The sequence below is a fragment of the Papio anubis genome, chromosome 10 (assembly GCF_008728515.1).
Source record: "Papio anubis isolate 15944 chromosome 10, Panubis1.0, whole genome shotgun sequence".
Classification (NCBI taxonomy): Eukaryota; Metazoa; Chordata; class Mammalia; order Primates; family Cercopithecidae; genus Papio; species Papio anubis.
This window is the reverse complement of record NC_044985.1, coordinates 49034950-49061657: the sequence shown is the minus strand read 5'-3', so window position 1 is coordinate 49061657 and position 26708 is coordinate 49034950. Positions and strand designations below refer to the sequence as shown.

General features: G+C 36.6%; 1 protein-coding gene across 3 annotated transcripts in view; it reads right to left on the bottom strand.

Moving 5' to 3' along the window:
• The window catches only part of LOC101002284 (sodium channel protein type 2 subunit alpha), a 163380-nt gene that overhangs the window by 72836 nt on the left and 63836 nt on the right, over positions 1–26708 (bottom strand). For 2 of the 3 annotated variants that reach the window (XM_021923690.2, XM_031651314.1), the window contains exons 4-12: positions 21203–21292; positions 20345–20473; positions 19697–19788; positions 18544–18816; positions 17062–17125; positions 15398–15539; positions 15051–15257; positions 13399–13686; positions 2826–3170 (exon numbers count right to left, since the gene is read on the bottom strand). In XM_021923690.2, the coding sequence (XP_021779382.2) occupies positions 2826–3170; positions 13399–13686; positions 15051–15257; positions 15398–15539; positions 17062–17125; positions 18544–18816; positions 19697–19788; positions 20345–20473; positions 21203–21292 (1630 nt within the window). Of the gene's footprint in view, positions 1–2825; positions 3171–13398; positions 13687–15050; positions 15258–15397; positions 15540–17061; positions 17126–18543; positions 18817–19696; positions 19789–19883; positions 19976–20344; positions 20474–21202; positions 21293–26708 lie in introns of all 3 variants that reach the window. The other variant, XM_021923691.2, reaches the window with a different exon arrangement.

Below are 26708 nucleotides of genomic sequence, written 5' to 3'. Positions count from 1 at the left end.
AACGTGGGGGATTATGATTTTTAGTAATGAGACAGTGATCTGATCATCTCCTATTGCAGAATAAACTCATCAGGATTTCAACATGGGCGAAATTTTATTCCTGCTTCAGGAGATCAAACGATGTTAATTATCACAGGGGAAAAAAACGTAAAACTAAAGAATTTCAAATGCAGTCCTCAGTGTTAATAATAAATTTAAAAGTTTCATTTATTTGAGGATTTTCCCTATTTGAGAATTTTGAACAATATGCTCAAAATATAATAATATGATCAAAATATTATTTATTTTGGTCACATCGTATTATGGTGTGAACAATTAGCAGTATTTTATCTTTTGTAAGCTGAATTATTTTAATGCATACATATTCAAAACCAAAATTTCCACTCAGTGCATTTGATTGTCACTAATGGTCATAAACATTCATATATATCATTCTAAAATTAATTTTAAGGTAAAAAAGAAAATTAGTAAGAAAAGAATAACCTCTCTCTAAAAATAAAACTCTTTTAATCAAAAGGGTGCCTCTCAGAATTTAAAATACTTTAGCTTGTCAGAGAGAGGCAAAGGTTTAAGGAGAAAAACAATAGGATCACATGGAGATCATCTAGTCCCTTCTGTTCTACACAGAAGCACATGTACAAACCTAGATTTGTCTAATTTTCAGATAGATTCCAAAACTGCTAATGACACTACAAAGAAAATTCTTTCTTAAGTTAAATTGTCTCAATTGAATTTATGTGTAAAGTACAGGAAATTATGTGCTTTCAAGGGTGTCATTTGCCCATAGCTATTTATTTTCTATTGTCATTTCCCCTCTGCATTCTCCAAAAGCCTACTTCATTTGTCTGTACCTTCATCTCAACTTTTCAATAGTACGGTGCCCTGCCCCAAAGCACCTAAGATTCTAAGATTAAAGAATGAAGTTGAGGAAGCAGGAAATAAAGGGATCACACGAAGCTTTGTTTCAAGCTGGCCCCAACTTTGCCTTCAGAGATTTGTGCCATCCTCTCTGATAGGACAGGAGATTTATAATAATTATTGATAAATGCTAAATAATTTCTGACAGACTGACAGTCTCTCTGTGTTCACGCATGGTAATTGCAGATTTGCTTTTATTTACCCAATTATCATTTATCAAGATCAGTGATAAACATATTTTGTTATGTATAGAATTATGTGGGATGCTTGTTAAGGAAGAAGATTCCCAGACATTTTCTCATCAGTGTTTTGGTCTGAATAGGTCTGGGTAGGCACAGGAATCTCTAGTTTTAAGAAGCATCCCATGAGATTCTGATGTAAGTAGTATGAAAGTGAAGTATATTTTGGGAAACACTGGTTAAAATGAAAGTGTTTATGTATTTATTTCCTTAACCATCTCTTCTTTTCAATTTAAAAAAATTAAAAATAACTCAATGGGAGGCAATATTTCAGTGTCGGTAGAATGTAGGTTCAGTAACCAGCATAACTGGGGTCAAATCTTAGCTTCACCATGCACAAGCCTGAGTTTCCTCCTCTGCAAAATTGGGATAATATTACTAACTATCAAAAAGGGTTGTTATGGGTTAAATGACTTAACACATGTAAAGTGTTCTGGACAGTGTCTGGTACATGGTTAGCTACTATCATTTTTTAAGAAGAACTGTTGTTCTCTTTTCATTCTTCCTGGTTCCTCCACTATAAAGTTCTACTTTTCTCATGGTTCAACCTGACTCCAGGATACCTGGACACTTCTCTGGTAGAAGGAGGTGGGGAGAGGCCATGCAAAAAATGTGAAGAAGATAACGGGTATTTTATAATCCAAGATAAGAAGCTCCACCATTAGGTAACTGAAAGCGAACTCCATATCATTTTAATGTGGCTCAAAGAGCTTGTCCAATGATAATAAATGGAGCTATGTATAAAACAAAAAAATCATAAGAAGACGTTTTAAACGCTATAAAAACAATCAAGTATTTAATACCAACATTATGGCTGCATAGTATTCCATGGTATATATGTGCCACATTTTCTTAATCCAGTCTATCACTGATGGACATTTGGGCTGGTTCCAGTACATGTACCCTAGAACTTAAAGTATAATAAAAAAATACCAACATTAAAGGCATCTTATGGCTTATGAAGTAAATTTCAAAAATATAGCCCTATAAATGTCTAGTATGTAGTTGAAATCCTTTTCCATGTGATTGATTTTGGGCCACTTTGTTTACAATAAGAGTTTATGATAATAATATAAAAATTGGAATCTGCTCTAAAAATGACAACCCATGATTCCATACCAGGTACTTTTTGAGTGGTTCTTCACTACACAAATTTACAATGGTTGGGATCATTAGAGTGGTTGCTAAAAAGGTTACAACACTCTGACCTGCAAAGAGAGGCAATCTTGTACTATGAGATTTAAATCTACTTAGTAATAGTATCTACTGCAAGTGGAAGTATTCAGATCTTTTAAATGAACAACCATCACAAAATCCTTAAGTATTTATTTAATTTATGAACATTAATTTCCTTGGATTTAATTTAACTATATTAATCAAACATCATGCTTGATAAATTGTTGCTTTGCTTTTTGGCGAGTTTCATACCATAGTAATAATGATGAAAGATTACTTCTAATTATATTCTCTGACAGCCAACCTAAGTTTTTAATTACTTTGTAGAAAAGTCTGAATAGAACAATTTTACAAGATAATAGCTTGATTGAACAAACTCCCAGCCTTTGGGCAACAAACTCAACAAATTCTTAGATTTGGAAATGGAAAAACACTCCTGCCTGCACCAGTCACAACTCTCTTCCCATCAGCTGCAATTTTAATTGGCCTCACCTCTGGTAGGAGCTGCCCGGCAGATGTGAGGGTAGAAGGGCCCCCGACCAGGGAGACCACACCGTTGCAGTCCACAGCGCTATGCATCTTCCCATTCATGGGCAGGATGGGGAGCACCCTGGAGGCACGACTGGCCTGGCTGACATTGCTGTGGCGCCGTTCTCCATGTCTGTGCGGCACGAACAGAGAGTCTCTTCGGCTGTCATTGTCCTCAAAGGTGCTGTGCTCATCATCAGCAAAGTCATTCTCAGAGCCAATGTCCTTTGTTCGACCTCTGAAGCTGAAAAGACTAGCCCTACTGTTGCGTCTTGGAGAGAAAAGGGAGCCACGGATGCTCAGTAAGGACTATGAATAACAAGAGAAGAAACAAAAACCAGATGAACAGAATTAAGAGCTGGCATTCTGAAAAACAGAATTTGATTCACTGTGTCATAGTCATTGACTTACGCAAGGATAAGTCATTGGACACGCAGAACCAAGGGCCCCTCTGATGACTGCTGGTGGCATTTTGTTACTTTCTACAAGGTTCACCTTTTCTATTTCACTCTTGCTTTTTCTCCTTCCTCCATTTTTCATCTTCTGCTCTCTTTTCTTCTACTCTACCCGTACCTCAACATAGCTAGAATTGTCCCCATAATGTTTTGTCCTCTTATTGGCATTAGAAATGATATTTTTGATAGACCCTTCCTTAGAAGTTAATTTCAGTTAACAACCCAATGGAAAACAATTAAACACAAACCTACCTTTAGATCCTCTGAAGTCAAAAATATAGCCAGTAAGAGCTCACTAGTGACCACGCCCTGATGCAGATCTTACCATGGAGGAAATATAATTAATCTTGCTAGTAGGGATGTTTAATTATAGTACAAGGGGCAGCTTCTCCACTTCCCTTTGCATATTTTATGATGGTCTTCATGAATAAATTAAATCAAGCTGAAATAACTGTATGATTTATTCCTCAATTTTCACCATTTTGTCTCTGTCTCAAGATATCTGAGGGCAATATTTACAAAAACTAAGTTTTCACTAAGAGTCCGATCACAATCATTTTAATTTTTTTTTATATATATATCAGTACCCTTTTTAGCCTTGAGAAATGCTCCTCAACTCTCAGACCAGGTAATCTGGGAGACACTAACTTCAATTCCTGGATGCAGCAGGAATCGAGGTTAGGGTCTCCCAATGTCCCAGGCAATGTCCCAGGCCTAGTCAATCAGTGTATTCTATACATAATTTAAAGATGGTGATGAAATCCTGCTTGGTCAATTGAAAGATATCCCTGTCTTTTACAACTGTTGAGGAAATGGTGCTTTTTCACTTAAGACTGCTAAATATATTGGCTCTAAGTTTGGAGTTGCAGTGACATCTTGCCACCATGTGGGAGGAACCTGGATTCAGATATGGTGGAAAAAGACATGGTCATGGTAACATGTCTTGAGTTTCTAGATGCAACCATTCTTAAAGCTACTCACAGACATAATTTACACCATCTAATACATTCTCTTTTTTACTTGAGCCAGCTTGCATTGGATTTATGTAATTATTAATAGAAAGAATACTAACTTCATCATTTAAGTATTACTGGTTTGATCTTTTCCTCTCCAAGGGTTTAAAACCAATTAAAACCATTATTTTATATCTACTAATATCTAGGTTTTCATATTCCTGACTAATATGGTTTGGCTGTGTCCCCACCCAGATCTCATCTTGAGTTGTATCTCCCATAATTTCCATTGTTGGGAGAGGGACCTGGTGGGAAAAAGTTGAATCATAGTATCAGTTTTCTCCATACTGTTCTCGTGTTAGTGAATAAGCCTCATGAGATCTCATGGGGTTTGTTTTTTCTTTAATTTATTTTCTTTTTTATTATACTTTAAGTTCTAGGATACATGTGCACAAAGTGCAGGTTTGTTACATATGTATACATGTGCCATGTTGGTGTGTTGCACCCATTAACTCATCATTTACATTAGGTATATCTCCTAATGCTATCCCTCCCCACTCCCCCCTCCCCACAACAGGCCCCAGTGTGTGATGTTCCCCTTCCTGTGACCAAGTGTTCTCATTGTTCAGTTCTCACCTATGAGTGAGAACATGCAGTGTTTGGTTTTCTGTTCTTCTGATAGTTTGCTGAGAATGATGGTTTCCAGTTGCATCCCTGTCCCTACAAAGGACATGAACTCATCCTTTTTTATGTTTGCATAGTATTCCATGGCGTATATGTGCCACATTTTCTTAATCCAGTCTGTCATTCATGGACATTTGGGTTAGTTCCAAGTCTTTGCTATTGTGAATAGTGCCACAATAAATATACATGTGCATGTGTCTTTATAGCAGCATGATTTATAATCCTTTGGGTATATACCCAGTAATGGGATGGCTGGGTCAAATGGTATTTCTAGGTCTAGATCCTTGAGGAGTTGCCACACTGTCTTCCACAATGGTTGAACTAGTTTACAGTCCCACCAACAGTGTAAAAGGGTTCCTATTTCTCCACAGCTTCTCCAGCACCTGTTGTTTCCTGATATTTCAATGATGGCAATTCTAACTGGTGTGAGATGGTACCTCATTGTGGTTTTGATTTGCATTTCTCTGATGACCAGTGATGATGAGCATTTTTTCATGTCTCTGTTGGCTGCATAAATGTCTTCTTTTGAGAAGTGTCTGTTCATATCCGTTGTCCACTTTTTGATGGGGTTGTTTGTTTTTTTCTTGTAAATTTTAGTTCTTTGTAGGTTCTGGATATTAGCCCTTTGTCAGATGAGTAGACTGCAAAACTTTTCTCCCATTCTGTAGGTTGCCTGTTCACTCTGATGGTAGTTTCTTTTGCTGTGCAGAAGCTCTTTAGTTTAATTAGATCCCATTTGTCAATTTTGGCTTTTGTTGCCATTGCTTTTGGTATTTTAGACATGAAGTCCTTGCCAATGCCTATGTCCTGAATGGTATTGCCTAGGTTTTCTTCTAGGGTTTTTATGGTTTTAGGTCTAATATTTAAGTCTCTAATCTATCTTGAATTAACTTTTGTATAAGGTGTAAGGAAGGGATCCAGTTTCAGCTTTCTACTTATGACTAGCCAGTTTTCCCAGCAACATTATTAAATAGGGAATCCTTTCCCCATTTCTTGTTTTTGTCAGGTTTGTCAAAGATCAGATGGTTGTAGATGTGTGGTATTATTTCTGAGGGCTCTCTTCTGTTCCGTTGATCTATATCTCTGTTTTGGTACCAGTACCATGCTGTTTTGGTTACTGTAGCCTTGTAGTATAGTTTGAAGTCAGGTAGCATGATGCCTCCAGCTTTGTTCTTTTGGCTTGTAGAGTTTCTGCTGAGATCTGCTGTTAGTCTGATGGGCTTCCCTTTGTGGGTAACCCGACCTTTCTCTCTGGCTGCCCTTAATATTTTTTCCTTCATTTCAACTTTGGTGAATCTGACAATTATGTGTCTTGGAGTTGCTCTTCTCGAGGAGTATCTTTGTGGCATTTTCTGTATTCCCTGAAATTGTATGTTGGCTTGCCTTGCTAGGTTGGGGAAGTTCTCTTGGATAATATCCTGAAGAGTGTTTTTTAACTTGGTTCCATTCTCCCTGTCACTTTCAGGTACACCAATCAGACGTAGATTTGGTCTTTTCACATAGTCCCATATTTCCTGGAGGCTTTGTTCATTTCTTTTTACTCTTTTTTCTCTAAACTTCTGTTCTTGCTTCATTTCATTCATTTGATCTTCAATCACTGATACCTTTCTTCCAGTTGATCAAGTCAGTTACTGAAGCTTGTGCATTTGTCACATAGTTCTCATGTCATGGTTTTCATCTCTATCAGTTCGTTTGTGGATTTCTCCACATTGGTTATTCTAGTTAGCCATTCGTGAAATCTTTTTTCAAGGTTTTTAGTTTCCTTGCACTGGGTTCGTAATTCCTCCTTTAGCTTGTAGAAGTTTGATTGTCTGAAGTCTTCTTCTCTCAACTCGCCAAAGTCATTCTCCATCCAGCTTTGTTCCATTGCTGGCGAGGAGCTGCGTTCCTTTGGAGGGGGAGAGATGGTCTGATTTTTAGAATTTCCAGCTTTTCTGTACTGCTTTTTCCCCATTTTTGTGGTTTTATCTACCTTTGGTCTTTGATGATGGTGAAGTACAGATGGGGTTTTGGTGTGGATGTCCTTTCTGTTTGTTATTTTTTGGTTCGTAATTCCTCCTTTAGCTTGGAGAAGTTTGATTATCTGAAGTCGTCTTCTCTCAACTCGCCAAAGTCATTCTCCATCCAGCTTTGTTCCATTGCTGGCGAGGAGCTGCGTTCCTTTGGAGGGGGAGAGATGGTCTGATTTTTAGAATTTCCAGCTTTTCTGTACTGCTTTTTCCCCATTTTTGTGGTTTTATCTACCTTTGGTCTTTGATGATGGTGAAGTACAGATGGAGTTTTGGTGTGGATGTCCTTTCTGTCTGCTGGAGTTTCCTTGAGGTCTACTCCAGACCCTGTTTGCCTGGGTATCAGCAGCAGAGGCTGCAGAAGAGTGAATATTGCTGAACAGCAAATGTTGCTTTCTGATCATTCCTCCGGAAGCTTCATCTCACAGGTGTACCCAGCCGTGTGAGCTGTGTGGTGTCAGTCTGCCCCCAGTGGGGAATATCTCCCAGTTAGGCTACTCGAGGGTCAGGGACCCACTTGAGCAGACAGTCTGTCCGTTCTCAGAGATCTCATGGTTTTAAGGGGAGAATCCCTTTCGCTCAGCTCTCACCCTCTCTTTGCCTGTCACCATCTGTGTAAGATGTGACTTGCTCCTCTTTGCCTTCTTCCATGATTGTGAGGCTTCCTTGGCCACATGAAACTGTAAGTCCAATTAAATGTCTTTCTTTGGTAAATTGCCCAGTCTCAGGTATGTCTTTATCAGCAGCATGAAGACAGATTAATATAATAAATTGATACCACCAGTGGGGTGCTGCTGAAAAGATACGCAAAATGTGGAAGCAACTTTGGAACCGGGTAACAGGCAGAGGATGGACCAGTTTGAAGGACTCAAAAGAACACAGGAAAATGTGAGAAAGTTTGGAACTTCCTAGAGACTTATTGAATGGCTTTGATCAAAAGCCTGATAGTGATATGGACAATAAGGTCCAGGCTGAGATGGTCTCAGACGGAGATGAGGAACTTGTTGGAAAGTGGACCAAAGGTGACTCTTGTTATATTTTAGTAAAGATACTGGCAACATTTTGCTCCTGTCCTAGAGATTTGTGGAACTTTGAACTTGGGAGAGATGATTTAGAGTATTTGGCAGAAGAAAGGTCTAAGCAGTAAAGCATTCAAGAGGTGACTTGGGTGCTACTAAAGGCATTCAGTTTCATAAGGGAAGCAGAGCATAAAAGTTTGGAAAATTTGCAGCCTGACAATGTGACAGAAAAGAAAATCCCATTTTCTGAAAAGAAATTCAAGCAGGTTGTAGAAATTTGCATAAGTAATGAGGAGCTGAATATTAATCCCCAAGACAATGGAGAAAATGTCTCCAGGACATGTCAGAGATCTTTGTGCCGGCCCCTCTCATCACAGGCCCAGAGGTCTAGGAGGAAAAAGTGGTTTCATGTGCTGGGTCCAAGGTCCCATGCTGTGTGCAGCCTAGGAACTTGGTGCCCTGCATCCCTGTGACTCCAGCTATGACTGAAAGGGGCAAATGTAGAGCTAGGCCCATGGCTTCAGAGGGTGCAAGCCTCAAGCCTTGGCAGTTTCCACATGGTGTTGAGCCTGCCAGTGCACAGAAGTCAAGAATTGGGATTTGGGAATATCTGCCTAGATTTCAGAGGATGTATAGAAATGCCTGGATGTACAGGCAGAAGTTTGCCGCAGGGATGGGGCTCTCATGGAGAACCTCTGCTAAGGCAGTGAGGAAAGGAAATGTGGGGTCAGAGCCCTGCCACAGGATCCCTACTGGGGCACTGCCTGGTGGAGCTGTGAGAAGACAGTCACTGTCCTCCAGACCTGAGAATAACAGATCCACCAATAGCTTGCACTGTGCACCTGGAAAAGTCACAGACATTCAACACCAGCCCGTCCATGGAAGTAGTCAGGAGGGAAGCTATACCCTGCAAAGCAACAGGAGTGGCGCTTCTCAAGACCATGGGAACTCACCTCTTGCATCAGCATAACCTGGATGTGAGCCATGGAGTCAAAGGAGATCATTTTGGAACTTTAAGATTTGACTGCCCTGCTGGATTTTGAACTTGTATGGGGCCTGTAGCCCCTTTTTTTGGGCCAATTTCTCCCATTTGGAATGACTGTATTTAGCCAATGCCGGTATCCCCATTGTATCTAGGAAGTAACTCACTTGTTTTTTATTTTTCTGACTCAGGTGGAAGGGACTTGCCTTGTCTCTGAGGAAGCTTTGTTTGGACTGTGGACTTCTGAATTAATGCTTAAATGAATTAAGACTTTGGGGGACTGTTGGCAAGGCATTATTCATTTTGAAATGTGAGGACATGAGATTTGGGAGGGGCCAAGGTGGAATGACATGGTTTGGCTGTGTCCCCACCCAGATCTCACCTTGAGTTATATTTCCCATAATTCCCACTGTTGTGGGAGGGACCTGGTGGGAGATAGTTAAATCATGGTGGTGGTTTTCCCCATACTGTTCTTGTGGTAGTGAATGGGTCTCATGAGATCTGATAGTTTTACAGGGAGAAACTTCTTTTGCTTGGCTCTCACTCTGTCTTTGCCTGCCACCATCCTAGTAAGATGTGACTTGCTCCTCTTTGCCTTCTGCCATGATTGTGAGGCTTTGCCAGCCACATGGAACTGTAAGTCCATTTAAACCTCTTTCTTTGCTAAATTGCCCAGTCTTGGGTATGCCTTTATCAGCAGCATGAAAACAGAGTAATACACTGACCAATAAGTATGTTTTTTATTTTCTTTCCAGCTAAAGAATTACTGTTTCTCAATAATAACTTAGTGTCTATTAAATGTCTGTAAATGTTAAACACTATCTTATGTGATTCTATTCGTTATTTATTGTAAGAACCACTTCTAAGGAGACTTACGGCTCCCACGACAGAAGTCATCTCTCCTTTTGTTGTTCCCATGATTTTTATCCTATTAACTACATTAGCAAAATTCATATTTTCTTTTTTTGTTTTCCATACAAGTAGTTATTTTTTAAAACTGCTGTTAGACTATCCATCTTCTTTTGTGTCTCCTTTCTCTCCTCTAACAAGGGACTTTGAATTAGCTATGAGGATATAACAGTTACTGGATTTACAGGATGTGTGACATACTGCTCATCATTAGCTGAAAAAGAAAGGCAAACAATACATGCTTTGCCATGAAGAATGTTTCTATTGCTTTTAGTAAGAGTTTATATTTTAACTGCCAGGACCCCGTTCAACTGGAGCCATAGAAAGGTTGGAAGAAAATAAGTTATAAATTTGCATGTTTCTCAAGGATCATGGATGAATTAAGCTATACTAAAACATAGTTTACATGTGACAGCTATATGAGAAATGATTGTGCCCCATCCATTAGCATCAACTTCTATTGCTGACATTCATTACATAAATGCATAGTAATCAAAGGCTGTAACACACAAAAAAGATGGCCAGTAAGAAATATTCTGCATACTAAGTGAATCTTTAAAAAGCAAAACCCGTAGCTTATCACAAATAAATAATAAAGTAATAATTTAAGGTCAATTGTACCTTATAAAGATTTCAAAAATCCAGATTATCTTGAAACTTGATTAGAGATTACATTCTTGACTTTCTTCTCCCCTTTCTACCACACTAAGTCAAATCAGAGTCTAAGAAACATTTCATATGTCCACTTACTCTGCTAAAGAAATTATAATCTTGCAGTAAAGGCCTACATTGTGTAGTTTTTCAATACAAACACAGAGATTGTTACCAACATAATCATGTCATCACAAAACAATAATTCCTAATATTTTGGGGTCTCGAACTCTTAAAAATCTAACAGACACAATGGGCCCTCCATTACTATACCAAGGTTAAGTACTTCTATCTGGTTTGACATTTTCAGTATTACTTTCAGGGCTTGCAAAATGGGGTTGGTGTGATTTCAGGGTTTTCTGTCTCACCTCCCTTCTTCCTTTTCTCTTCCCCCGCCTTTCCCTTTCTCTCCCTTTCTCTCTGTCTTTTTCTGTCTCCCTCTCCATCCTCTTAGACATTTGTTTGACTATTTCTTTATCAAGCAAAATAAAGTCTTTAACTCTATTTTTATATAGAGACTGCTTAAGAAACAAGTATCAAATTGAGCCAGCCATGCCACTTCTTCTAAGTCAGTGATTGCTTATAATACCCAACTAGCTGGGAAATGGAGGTATGTAGAAGTATGAAGAAGAGGCTGCTGGGAGAATATCATATCTATGAGCAAAACATACAGAAAAAGAAAGGACAGAGCCTAGCTTTATCAGCCTTCACTATTTTGCCTAGAATTAGTTTTATTCAATTAGAAATAAGGCAAATTGAAGAGAAGCTCTGGGGTGTCTGTTTGATATGAAGTTGATATGAAATTTCAAATCTAGGCCGGGCGCGGTGGCTCAAGCCTGTAATCCCAGCACTTTGGGAGGCCGAGACGGGCGGATCACGAGGTCAGGAGATCGAGACCATCCTGGCGAACACGGTGAAACCCCGTCTCTACTAAAAAAATACAAAAAAACTAGCCGGGCGAGGTGGCGGGCGCCTGTAGTCCCAGCTACTCAGGAGGCTGAGGCAGGAGAATGGCGGGAACCCGGGAGGCGGAGCTTGCAGTGAGCTGAGATCCGGCCACAGCACTCCAGCCTGGGTGACAGAGCAAGACTCCGTCTCAAAAAAAAAAAAAAAAAGAAATTTCAAATCTAGGCTAAAATCTAGGCAAATTTTGGCCAAAAGTTAGACAAGTTGAGGCAAAAATTTAGGCAAACTTAGGTAAAAATGTAGGCAAAAATACTCCACCTTCCTCCCTCCTTTGCTCCCTTTTCTCCTCTCTCTCTGTCCCCCCACCCCCTTTCTTTTTCTTGCTTCCTTTTCAGAATCACTAATGCTGTAAACAGGGGATTTGCCTTTCAAAGGATTCCTATTTATTGATTAATGTTTCCACTAATGGAATCATCATGATTGTGACAACAAAATGAAAAAGACCAAGTAAATTTTGATATTTAGTTTAAAGATCCTATGTTAAATTTGAATTAATCCCCAATGTATCCTATCTTATGATGTTATTTGGATTTGAAATGAATAAGGCTGACCTACAAGAATTTATATATATCACATGTAAGGTTATGTGAGCTTGTCTGTACTACAAAAAAGTAAAAAAGAAAGTATAATGCCATTGTGTCTTTTAAATAAAGTTATATTGTAAATTTCCTTATCAGTTTTTAAAGGCAGTCTTCATAGGCAACTTGATAAAGTGGAAAGTTTAAGGCTTTCAGTACCAGGCAAAATTTGAATACCAACAACCCTAATATGAACAAAGATCATAAAAACTTTTTCTATTACTATATGACATTGTGCAATTTTTTAACTTTACTGATCCAAAATAGTTTTTTCATTATAGTAATGAAAATACTACTATTCCACAGAACTGTTAGCATTAATTTTGAGAGTGTAGAAAGAATGCCAATCATAAAATAGGTACTCAACAAAGAATGCAGCCCCCTGCTTCTCGTCACATAAAAATTGGGGATATTAATTAAATTAGAACTTACCTAGGGTTATAGTGAAAGGCTTACATGAATTAATATTACAAATAACAACACAATGTGTAAATATTAGCCATTATCAATGTTGTTGTTGTAATTGTTATTGTTACTGTATAGATATTAAGGTTTCACTCTTGGTGAAAATGTCTTCTGAGGTACTGTGTATTCCTTTGAATTCTCTTGGTGATTTCAAAGACAATTAGGATTCTAAATTTTAAAATTTCAACAACTTGTATGGGTACAAAAGGCAGAGGCACCCAGTGAATATTTGTTGCAGTTTGTAAATCACAGCACTCTTCGAATGCAAGTCCCATGTTTAACATGACACACAGATAATCAAGTACAACTAAACACCACTTTTTATTTCATGTCATAAATCTCCCTCAGTGCCTGTCTATCTGAGAGTTTTGGCTACTTTTAGAGATATTTTGTTTCAGTCCCCTTTGGAACAAGGGCAAGAAGAATGCCCTTGGCATGTGATGTTTGCACCTGATGGGAACAACCCCTCAGATGGCCTAAAAGAGTCTCTGGTCCACTTCTGGGAATTTGTCACTCAGAAAACCCACAGTTCACTAGATCCACGCACAATAGATAAGAAGAGGTGGGAACCATCTGCTGATAATTCCTGATGTGGAAAATTTCTCCAAGATTTTTGAATCTTTAAGAAAACCCCAAAACTGCAAATCTTTCCAAACCCAGAGGGATCTAAAATTTCCTTTCTGGGATTCCAAAAAGTTGTAAAACTCACAAATTCTCTGAAGTGACGGCCAGAATACGTGCTAATCATCACTACTCTGAAAGCATTGTGCCATCCAGGTGGAAGGCAGTTTTCTCTCCATTAAATTCTGGCATATTCTTTAAAAAGCTTTTACGAGAACACAATTCATGTAATTTAATATTTTTACCTGGTGTGGAGAAGAAAATCTCTTTTCATATGTCAGCCTACTTCCTTCCAAGGAAAAACGGAAACCTTTTCTTCTTATGCTGTCTTCGGATTCCGATTTTCGGACTCTGTCGTTTTTCTCTTCTTCTCCAGACTGTTCTTTCTGTTTCTTTTTCTTTCTTCTATTTTTCAGCTCTTTTTCACTTTTGGAGCTCAACTTAGATGCTACTGAAGAACTCTCTGAAAAAACTCCTATCCCACCAGCACCACTGAAGTCTCTTGATTCAGCAGATGCGGCCGCAGCTGCTGCCTAGAAGGGCGCAAAGTAGGTGGAAGTTGCATATAAACTTAAAAAATAATTATCATGTTACTGCTTAATTGAGCTTCAATATCATGAAGATAATCTTGAAAAACAATTCTCCATTTCGCTCAATATTTTAGAAAACAGTACATTGTTATTAGACCAATCAAAGAATAAAATGGGCAGTCATATGGAAAATGACACATATGACTTTTATGAGAACCTTCAAGCTCTGTCCTCACACTATGATGCCTAATTATCTAATAATGTGAGCAAGACACTCAAAGATCATAATAACTTTTTCTGTAATTCGAACAATATTTTAAGAAGGAAATAATTTAGGAATTAAAGGTTTCCTATTTAAACCTGGTAGACATTTGCCTTTGATTCCATTTTCACACAATAAAGAAATTGAATTATTAAATGTAATTCAATCAAGTATTTTATTTTAATTACATTTTTCTCTGTGATTTAAATTGAGTATTTCACTAAGAAATGCACAGCAAAGACATGACACATATTGTTTATTTGAGAATCCTAGATCATGGCATCTGCATGAATTTGTAAAGCATAACTGTAGTTTTGGCAGAAAGATGGTGTTTAATATTGTTGTTATTACATCAATATACTTTGACCTTTATTACATATTTAGGAATACTCAGTGATAAAAGGGAATTGTATTCAACATACAAAAAAAGACAAAAATAGGCAATTGGATTAGTTAATGCCATTAAGTCAAGCAAATATAATTAGAGAAATTCTTGCCTTATTTTGAAGGCTCGTCAAGTTCAAATTAAAGGATTTGTAGAGTAGGAGGCAGAGAGTGCTAATGTTTTAATATGTTTACACACTAGTGATTTACCGATGTAACCCAAAAACTTGCATTTATATACTTTACATAAAAGAGAACAAATATTGAATAAGCCTTTGCCTTTCCAGACTCAATGAAATAATTTTCTTAGTTTGATTCTGGTTTTCTGACCCTTACCACCTCTGGTGATACTGCAATGAAGAAGCAACTGTAACTGAATTCCTCTTCCCCTAAGAAAATACTTCAACTGAGGACATGTCAGTTTATCTACTCTGCAAGTTTGAGTAAATGAGGCCTTTGTTAATAGTTAATTTCCTCAAGGAGTCACAAGAGAGAAAAAACGTCAGTAAAGCAGTTATAATTATCCGTGTTTTGGTTCCTTTACTATTGACAGAGATTGTTGCAATAAACTATTAACTTCTTAATAAACAAACAGGCTCCTAGCACTTACCAAACACATATGACATATTTCTAATGTCAACTACCTTGCCACTGACCTCAACATTTAGGTCAACGAATTTAGATAAAGAAAAACAAAGGACTGTATGCTTGTTCACTATACCTGAGCTTCTTCTTGTTGCTTTTTCAACTGTTCGAGCATCTGCTGAAATTCAGCTTCCTTCTGTTCAGCCTCTTCCAATGTGGCCTGATTCTGTTCCTCGTAGGCCATGGCCACCACAGCCAAGATCAGATTTATTAGATAGAATGAGCCCAAGAAAATGACCAGCACAAAAAATATCATGTACGTTTTCCCAGCAGCACGTAGTGTCTGCAAAATGGATGGGAGATTTTAATAAATTGTATACAGGATGTTACAAACTCACACTCTAAGTAATAAAGTATTCTACAGCAATTCTCTTGAGCTCAGTGTTTTAGGAGTCTCAGAAAAATCATTTTATCTGTTCTCACCAGTTGATAAAGGTTTTCCCAGAAGTCTTGAGTCATGAGACGAAATAAGGACAAAAAGGCCCAACTAAAGGTATCAAAGCTCGTGTAGCCATAGTTGGGGTTTCTACCAGCCTTCACACAGATGTATCCTTCAGGACACTGGCTGTAATTAGGTTAGAGGAAAGAGAGGAAGTCAATAACTGCAAGTCTGCTAATTGGTTTTCCTGTTTTAATGGATGCCAGTGTCTATTTTATATGGGCACTAGAAAAAAGCCAATTTCTCTCACCTTACCCAGTACTTAGCTCAGCACTATGTGGACTGATTTATCTAATAACAGAATCTATTAGGTCTGCTTTGTGGATTCCTCTGTGATTCATAATTGTCATTATTATATTTATCATGTCTCCATATAAAAGCAATAATTTCATGATTAGTATCTTCTGGGACTTAAGGACAGATAAAAAAATCTCTGTAAGGAAAAAGTTGATTTTCACTGAAGATGTCATGAGGCAAAAATGTGTGTAAGTGTGGGAACAGGGCAAAGAAGTGAGAAAAGGATAGGTGGGGCTCGCTGCAAGGAGTGAATGACACTGTATGGTAAAAATGTCATAGGAGGACCTTGAAGATCAAGCAGGCGGGGCTTCAGTGTCTTGCCTCACACTTCTGAGCTGAACCATCCTGGGCAAGTTACTTAATTTGCTAATCTTCAGGCACCTCGCATGTGAGAATGGGCTAATAAGAGAACCTGTCTCACGAATTTGCAAACATTGAAGAAGATAGTGTATGTAAAGCATTTAGTACACTACACACAAGGAATGAAAATCAATTGATTTACTTATCATTGGAAGCTAAAGATAAAGGAAGCATAGTGCTGATCATAAAAGTCAAATGGAAAGCCTATTATCACTGGGAATTTTGCTACAGGTATTAGCTACTAATGTCCACAGTATCATCATCCAAAGAAAGTACATTAGACTTTTGTGTGTGACTCTAAAATCTTGCTAAATAGAGAACATTAACTGCATTTTAAAATTTTCCCAGGCTTTAGTTCCATGTTTCTTAGTAGCAAACATTTGGGTGATCCCAATAATAACAATTACAAGCACTTATTGAGCGATCTAAACAGCTATACATTTATTAATCCACTTCATCATCACAAAAAACCCTATTATTTTCCCATTTGTCATATGAGGAAATGAAGACAAGTAGAAGTGAGATTATATGATGGATCAAAGTCTGAATCTATGCAGACTCTCCAGTTTATGTTTTTAACCACTTTGCTAACATATGCTAAATACTCCCCATATCTCAGATATTAACATTATCTTCAGAGATCTTACATTTTAAGCCATGGAGTATATATAAAATATCACACTTATAAAAAGTATGTGCTTAAAAATTCTGTTGAGCTTCAGATGTATATTATACTGTTTTATTCTCTATTTTACATTGAATTAATTTGGAAGATTAGATGTGACCTAGCATAGAAAAATAATTGCAGCAAATGACTGTGTGAAGGAGGTGAGAATCTACACTTATCCTGGCTATTCTGAGAGTCACCGTGAAGTAGAATTTATGGAGGGTTTCGAGTGAGGAGTGAGTGGGACTGGATGAGTGGGAGGTGGCAGGTTGTTGACACTGATGGAGTAGTGTGGACTGAAACTCAGTAGGAAGCATCACTTACCCTGCATCTGAGCTGTTGCCACAAAGCAGAGCATCATTTTGCCCTTCTAAAAAATAAAAGTGACCTATTTGAAGAGAAAGGAATAGAAAGAATCATTAAAAGCCTGTAAAACACTTCAGTCACCCCGTTTAGGTGGCAAAGCTCACAAATGTTTTCAAACATAATGAGATGGATAAACTAATAAATACATATGGCTAAAGAGATTTTTCAAAATGTTGAACAAATATCAATATATAACATTTTTGATTATACAAATGGTTAGCAAATCTATGTTAAAAATGTTCAGAACGAATTACTATGATAACATTCTTACATCAGCATTCATTGTAAATATAAGCTCAAATTGCGTGGGATACATCAAGAAAGAGCTGCCAGTCTATTGCTGGGTACAAAAAGTAAGAAAGAAGAAAGCCTTGTTGTGTCTAGGTGTTTTCATGCAAATAAAATTTTACTTTACATATACTTTTTTCCCCTGGGCTCAAAATAGATTCAGACTTTTTTTTCCTGCCAACTTTAACTTCATTTCCTGTGAGAACTGGGCTTGGGTATTTATTCCCTCTTATGATGCTGTAAATAAGTGTTTTGCTTGAAATTTTGCTTGATTTCTGCCTTTCAAATGAAGAAAATAAACTTGTTTCTTTGAGAGATATGTTGTCTAAGTTTATCTAGCTTTTATTTTTAAGCTGTGGAGAACTATTTTTATTTTTAAGGTATTGCGTATAACTTCAGTAAGTTGCAAAGATGATCTCAGAAAACATGCACACACATGCAAACATATGTATTTTTGTATTAACATACAAACATGCACACACATAAGAAAAATGACAGAGGGGCTGGGCTCAATGTTAAGAAATCATGCTGAACTATATGACATGAGATTATTCTGATGTTCATACCTTAAATATAATCAAACTAAACTGGTAACTACAATACAACGATGACACTAGAGGTACTAATTAGAGTATGAATAAGTGAATGGCTAAATCAGGATTACTTAACCTTCTGAGGAGCACACAAATTCTTATTTCATCTTGGTAAATGGTTTCTCTATTTTCAGATACAGCATGTGTGCTCAATATATATGTTGCATCAACCAAATAGGGCCAAATTATTTCCCTTCAGTCTTCTTAACACATTTCAGTGGAATACACTGAATAATTCAAACTACTGATTTATTTATTAAAATGACTGAAAATGCCTGATTAATGCCTACCAAATAAACATTTTTTAATATGGCATAATACAAAATTACTTTCAACATGAGTATAAGACAACACATTTTCAAATGAGAACTTTTACTATATCAATGGACAGATAAGAAAAGGAATAAGGTATCATTTGATATCTCTGTTATATGTATTAAATCATGTTAAATTAGTCTAAGTCACTTGGTTCATATCTAAACTGAGATAATTTCTATGATATATAATATTCAATATTTAGAGAACTAAACAACTTAATGGTTTATAGAGTATATCTTACTTTTATCCTCAATATATTCATCCCAGTTAAACATGCTCACTGTCCTATTGAAAGTGGTACCATTGCCATCCAATGAGTTGTTAAAGAAGGAAGTAATATTTATTTCAAAGGAAGAGTTATCTGGAGGCCATTGCAAACATTTATTTCGTAGGTTGCCCATGAACAACTGTAATCCTATTAGCGCAAACACGCTTAGACAGAACACAGTCAAGATCATGACATCAGAAAGCTTCTTCACTGACTGGATCAGGGCCCCCACAATGGTCTTCAGGCCTACAAATAAAATCAGAAGGAGGAATTTAAATATACTACTCAACAGCTATTTTACTGGCAAAAATATCATGAGCTTGTCCTGGAAAATAAAAGTGTCATGCAGAACGCCAACAATATTAGTTCAATGTTTGTGATTGAATAACATTTTCATGAAAAGCCTGCTAGCTGGTGAAAATGAATGAAAGCAGAACTTGTATGTTCATTAGAAAACTGTGAATGGAAATGAACCAAATGTGTATTTCCAAACACTCCTTAGAGCAAAAGAATGATTTTGTTATTCATGCTTAAACATCAACCTTGTGTAAATATTTTGCTTTTATTTGCAGATGTCTTACTCCCTAACCCCTTACTGGTTTTAGAAAAGTCTATATGAATAGAGTAGTAAGAAATCTTGAAGTCGATGAATTATGAGGTTATATATTTGTGAATTCGGCAAGCTTGAGTATGGGTTAAAAAAAGGAAGACATCTGAAATCTGAGCCCCATGCAGCACTCATGCTATCCCTTGCTCTTTCATTTATCTGCAGCTTAAAAGATTGCCAGTTTTAGGCCTAAATTGTCAAATTTGCATCAATCTGAATGTCTCACAGTTTAGCTTCTATGCGGAAAGCTTGATGTTATAGGATGCAAACCATGTAGCCTGTTACTGCAAATGCCTCATGCAACACTTGTTAAACTCAAAGGCTGATTTAGAATAGTTTTAAAGAAAGCAACGAGTAAAAAGCAAAGAATCAAATCCATCCAAAAAATGATGTACCAATTCTTGCTTTTTTTACATATTTATTTGCAATATGCAACTAGCAACAAGGCTTCTGCACAAAAGCTGTGATTGTAGCACCACTGTAGCTAAAGTCAGCCTCGGTGTTTAACCTAGCTCTCACCTGGAATGACTGAAATTGTTTTCAATGCTCGGAGAACTCTGAATGTTCTCAACGCTGAGACATTGCCCAGGTCCACAAACTCTGTCACATATCTGTAATAGGGGGTTCACACACAAACACAATGACAGAACACAAGAAACAGTTGGAGATATAAGGGGCCTACCACCTTATACCATTTTCTTCTTACCTGGAATTACAGAAATAGTTTTCAAAGCTCTCAAGACTCTGAAAGTTCGAAGAGCTGAAACATTGCCTAGGTTTACAAATTCTGTTACATACCTGTAGAATTAAATCAGAGTTATTCAGAATTTAGGGAAATCTACGTCTGCCTTGGTCTTTCATCAAGACCTTTTAATTTCATGAGTGTTGCCATCAGATTTCCCAATTAAGAGGAAAATGGCATTGTCATCAATCATAATCTCTGTTATTTGGGAAACTTTATTACTTTACAGTGCTAACTGAAACCAAAGCCATGTAATTTACTGTGATAGTTCCTAATTTCTCCAAACTGAATAATTTGATTGGAAGAAAAATATGATTACTAAGAAAAATGCTTGGTCTGTCAAGGCAAGCCATCAAGGAAAATATAGTATAGGCTCCCACCAGTGATTTACTCTTCCAGGATAGAAAATGTATTAAGATACTTACGCAAAAGTAATGACTGTGAAATCCAACCAATTCCATGGATCCCGTAAAAATGTGAAATCTTCTAAACAAAAGCCCCTTGCAAGTATTTTAATAAGTGATTCAAAAGTATAAATTCCTGTAAAGGTATACCTGAGAGAAAATAGCCAAGTTCACATTAAAAATCTAGTGGTTAATTTACATGTACATATCTTAAAGATGACATAAACAGCGAACAAAAATTAGACACTTCCATGTTGGTCTCCCTATGATATAGAGTTTAGGTGGAGCTTAAGTCAAAAAAGAAACATTAAATTCCAAAAGACATTCTCATTGACTAAATAAATAAATATTGCGTTTTCCACATTAATTAATTTAAAGGATCCAAATAATGTGGCTCTATATGAAGACATAATCTGAAATACACTGCCCTTCAGTCTGATTGGAGCAAATAGGTATTAATCCAAAAATGAGTGAAGCATTTGTATTTTATAAAATGTGCACCATTAAAAGTCATCAAACATATCCTAGTAACACGTAGAACTGTGATAGTCATTTAAAAAGGAACATAAAAACTATGTATACTTTTTATCCGTAGATTTTAGTAAATCACTGGTGACCTTCAAAAGAGCATTAAGACTCACAAAGAAGATAAAGGGCTGCAGATAACGGCAGTCAAACTAGTGCAGTAATTTGCGCAACTGAGTGAGCCCACTACAAGCTTTGTCCTAGAAGGCATTTCATGATACACATGAACTTGAATCGGGGTCTGGTAAACAGTAGCTAGCATGATTTGTTAAAGAAATTGAGGAGGTCTCAAGGTGTTAAAAGCACATTACGAAACATAAAGGGAGGTCAATATTGAAAAATATTTATACTTACTCCACATTCTTTGTCCAGTCTGGAGGGTTACTCATGGTCATAAATACACAGTTGGTAAGAATAGTGCACATAATGAGCATATTGAATAAAGTAGAAGAATATCGTCAAGGAAGACAAAGTTCAATGGAAAAATCTTACTTTCATGCACTACCATGCCTTCACCACCATGAAGTTTAAAACTTTAGTGCTTATTATTATTTTGTTGTTTATTATTCTATCATTGACCCTTTTTTTTTTGCCATTTCTGTAACTCAACAACCTCATATTTACATCTTGTCTTCAGGCCAAGCCATCAACTATTTTGAGGCTATTTAGGTACCTTTAGTAATTAAAAAGATTAAATGCAAAGAAATTAGTTCATCGGTGAATAATTTATCAATTTAAATTTTCTTAATGACAGACTCAACTGAACAATAAAACTGCAAGTTCATCATGTATGTAAACCCTGGTAAAAATTCAACAAGAGAATTCAAGTAATTAATTAAGTGTATTATAACATCATTCTAAAAGTCACCCTGGTGGAATGTCTTATAAGGTTCTTTCTAAACAGAGTGTATGATATTCTACAACTGGTCATAAAATTCTGAACTATGAGAGAAGATGGCAGGTGTTAGTACTGTCATTTCTGGGGTTTGTAACTAAGGCAAAATTACTTATTAAGTTCCCCAAATCTCAATTGACTTGGTTATAAAAGTAAGAAAAAGTAATCATTTAACAGGATTGCTATGAAGATCAAATTTGTTAAAATATGTAAGTCTCCTGCAACTTAATGGCCATAGTGCATAATAGATGTTCAATAAATTGCTTCCTGAATCATAGAGAATACAGTTTATTATAAATATTGGGTTGGTTTCACCCTATCCCACTTTGTCTTTGCAGGTATAGTCAATGCCCTTCCCTTTCCTTGACGTTAAAAAACAGGAAAAGACAAAAACCAAAACAACTATTTAAGAAAATATTCAGTACTCAGATAACAGTAATGACTTTCATATTTAATAAAAAGCACAATAAAGATTTAGTTGCAATTATGTAAAGCGGCACTCTTTATCAGTGTGAATCTGGACACAATTATAAAAATCCCAGAGAGGAAATACATGCTCTTCATATCTTTTCTCACTCCTAATGTTTTTACTATAAATCATACATTACTTATACATAACAAAATATCAACACTATTATAACTGGACAATGTTGTGTTGATCTAGAAAGGAAGTTCATTTACACCGAGTACTGGTTTTGGTCAAAACAATAATAGTAATTATTATTTTTTAATTTTAGTAGCTGTGCTGGAAGGCCCATGCTTAATTCTCAGTTTTTCCATCCATATGAAAACACTCATAAGTAAATGATCTGCATCAGCCACGTGAGGGCACTATAATCTAGAGAAAACACACACACACACACACACACACACACACACACAAAATACCATTTCAAAGAAGAAACACTTAATTTTTCTTTATTGCTAAAACAAACAAAAAACTAAATTAAATAAAGAATGACTTGCTATTGGTATATAAAACTAGACGGTCCCCTGTGCCTGTTGGTCTGCTGAGCCTTGTTGGGAAAATAACACCCCGTGGCAGATTGGCACCATTCTAAATTAATGATCACAAACCTCAGTGGTCCTCAACACAGTCCTGTATTTTCCCACTTGGCTCCATCTCCTACTCTCTGCAAAGAAAATTTCAAATATTCTGCACTTTCCTTCAACTTCCAACCTTCATCTTTATTTCCACTCCATTTCAAGCTGAAAACTTATTTTCTACTTTACAGAGAAGAGACAGTATCATAATGCCCCTCCTCCACTTCCCACCCCCAAATCAACAAACTTCTCCACATTGAGACCAATCCTTTCCTCCTTCCTGTTATAGTGGGGAAGTTTCCAATCCCTCCACCTGTATTCTGGACACCTTCCCCCTTCCAGAAGACTTGAGCAATCTCTTATCTCTCTCTTTTCTTATCCTTAATGGCCCGCACCTTACTGGCTTTTTCCTATCAACACAAACTTGCTTATGTCTCCCTTGTCCTGGCATGGGGAAATGGATATTTCTCTCCTATGACTCCCAACCCTCCTTAACTATTTACAGCCCTATCTCCCTTTTCCATATCATGGCCAAACTTTTGAAAGAGCTCCTTATCTTTCCTTTTCTTATATATCTATCACATATTCAGCCTACCAGCTTTTCTTTCTAAAGATGACAACATCTTCACGTTTTGTCACTAAAAACAAAAGGATAATTTGAGTTTATATTTGATGTGCTTTCTGAACAGCATTCAACAAGAATGGTTCCTCCCCTTTGCAGTAAGTTATCTTGCCTCTGCTTTCAGGAGGTTCCAATTCCCTGGCTTCTTCATGCCTCAGAGCACCAGTTTCTCTGTATTCTTTGAAATGTGGCATTTTTCTTTTTGAAAAGAAAGACGTAAGGTATGTAAGCCATCTACCTCTCTTCTACTCTCCTCATCCTAGTGTAGCCCATAGACAAACTTTGCTCAACAAGCATAACCATTATGTACCCACCAGTCTCAGGTACTTCTCTCCAAGCGAAACTTCTCTTCTGAATTCCACATACTTGATTGTCCATATGGCATCTGTACTTACATATCTTATCAACACTTCAAATTTTGAATTCTAAAACTGAACTTTTGAAAAGTATCTTTTCATCTACCCCTCCGCTCCTGCTAATTGCTCACTCCTTTGACACCTCTGTCTTATAAAATGTGCATAGTATACCCAGAGACCTATGAGAAATCTTAGATTGCTGTCTCTCCTTAAACGTTCACATCTAATTAACCATCAAATATTGTCAATTCTGCCTGCTATCTCTGGATTCAGTTACTCTTTTCCATGCCCATATCACTGCATGGTCCAAGTGTCTGTCAAGACTAGCATCAAGTCTAATAGTCCATCTAGATTATTGCAGTCTCCTCTAAACTGATCTTTCCAAATTCATGTTAGTCTCCATTTAATCCATTCTGCATACTGTGCTAAAATGACAATTGTAAATGTAATATGAATCATTTTGGTAGCTTTCTATTACTCTTAAGAAGACGATCAAATGTCTTAACATAGAGTCAAGACACTAGGAGGTCTGATCCCTGTCTACTTCTCCAGTTTCATTTTCTTTTCTCTTCATTGAATTATCCCCATTTGGATAATACTGTAATTATTTTAGGTTGTCAAATGTTATGAATGTTTTATATGCTGTTTCTGACATTAGGGTCTTGGAAATGTCACCTCTCTTTTTCTTCAGTACTCAGATTGGCCTACTACCAGTTATATACCCCTGCAGCACTTATATTATTCCTGTAATGACAAGTTTTAATGATGATCTTCTCAACTACTCTCTGAGCTTCATGAGGACAGGAATCATGTCTGTATTACTCACCATTATAGCCTTGCTATTTCATATAGTGTCAGTTGACTATTGAATGAAATTAATTTTGCAATTCATTTGTTATTAAATGGAGTTTTAAAAAATAATTTTTGATAAGTTATTAAAAAATACAACTTAAAGTTTGTCTTCAAGTATATTATTGGCCAGGTGCCATGGCTTGCACCTATAATCTCAGCATTTCAGGAGACCAAGGTGGGCAGATCATTCGAGGTCAGGAGTTTTGAGACCAGCCTGAGTAAAATGGTGAAACTCCATCTCTACTAAAAATACAAAAATTAGCCAGGCATGGTAACTCATGCCTGTAATCCCAGCTAATCAGGAGGGTGAGGCAGGGGAATCACTTGAACCCAGGAGGCAGAGGTAGCAGTGAGCCGAGATCATGCCATTGCACTCCAGCCTGGGTGACAGAGTGAGACTCTGTCTAAAATATATAGACATATTGTTTACACAAGTTTCTACATTTTTGAGGGTAAAATATAGGATAAATATAAGGTGGAAATTAACAGCCTAATGCGATTATGCTGCATAATGGACTTGGCAATGGTTTTATGACACTTAAAAACTTACTCTTTATAGTGGTATAACTTAGTTATATATAATAAGGTAAAATATATATTTCAATATTAATTAACAAGAGAAATAATTATTTTCTAATTAGTCACTGATAATAAGTCAAAAACAGGCATCTTCCTTATTTCATGGCTATCTTTTTTTTTTTTTTTTTTGAGACGGAGTCTCGCTCTGTCGCCCAGGTTGGAGCGCAGTGGCGTGATCTCGGCTCAATGCAAGCTCTGCCTCCTGGGCCCACGTCATGGCTATCATTTTAATAAAAGTATACACTTAAGTTAAAAATTCTGACACACAAAAAGAACAATTTTGCTTTTAATAGAAAAAAGTAACTAGGGTCAAGTTTTTGGGCTTGCGGTTTGATAGGTATCTCTAAATAGAAAGGTTTAAAATTCATTAAGTTTCTAAATCATTGTCAATTTACTTCATCAGTCACATAGTTTACAAATTCCTGGATTCTGGTGAGTGACTGAAATAGTTTCAGATGATCTTACAAATACTCAAATACAAAAGTATTTAATGTAGGTATGAATTTTGCATTGGTGATGCCATGCATCAAAAAAGCATAGAAACTCCACATCAAGGCAGATTTTAAAAGGCTCAAACGAGTAGCAAAATGCATACATCCTATATTATTTTTTAAATATATAATCAAAGTCATAAAGTAGAGTACATTTTTCAAAAGAACACTGTATCCTGGAACAATGTTGCTTTAAGAACTTTGCAATGTGAAATAAAATAGAGGCAGATAAACCTTATATTATATCAGGGGACAAAGATATTTTTTAATCTATTAATTCCTTTATGCCAGGTATAAATAAAAGTGAGTAAACCTAATGATTGATATTAACCTGAGAGTTGGCAAATGTAAAATATTTCCTATGTGTATATGATGAAGAAACACTTCTTCAAGTTTTTACTGAAAATTGTTTAAGTAGCCCTTGATACGGAGCCCTGGGTCATCACAACACTGGCACGCCCACCCCGTCTCCATAGAGGGAGGATGAAGCACCATGAGATTTAGAGCAATGAACCATGGATCAGATACATCCCTTACCAGCTGTGTGGGCTTCAGTGACTTGTTTAATTCTTTGAGGTTCAGTTTGCTTATATAAATGTGGACAATACTTTTCTTACAGTATACAGTCATTATCCACTAAGATAATAATTATTAGTTTATTACCATTAATAATTCATTTATTGAGTATAAAATTACAGGGCATTTCTTTGTTATTCAATAGGAAGGAAAAGACATTATGCTCTGTTCAGAGACTTTGTAATAATGTATAATATCCAGAGACGTTGCAGAGGAGTTTTTAACCTATATATAAGCTACAAGTAGAAGATAGCCTGATGTTAGAGATTTTCTAATGTAAAAATGTATAATTTGAAGTAGAATAGAATAGGTCTCTTTCTACATACCATTGCATATTTCTGAGCCAGCAGAAAAATTAAGTAAACGTAACATATAGTGTTAAATATTGGATTGTTTAATTTTAATATGAACAAAGTCCTATTTGCCAGTAGATAACTAAATGATA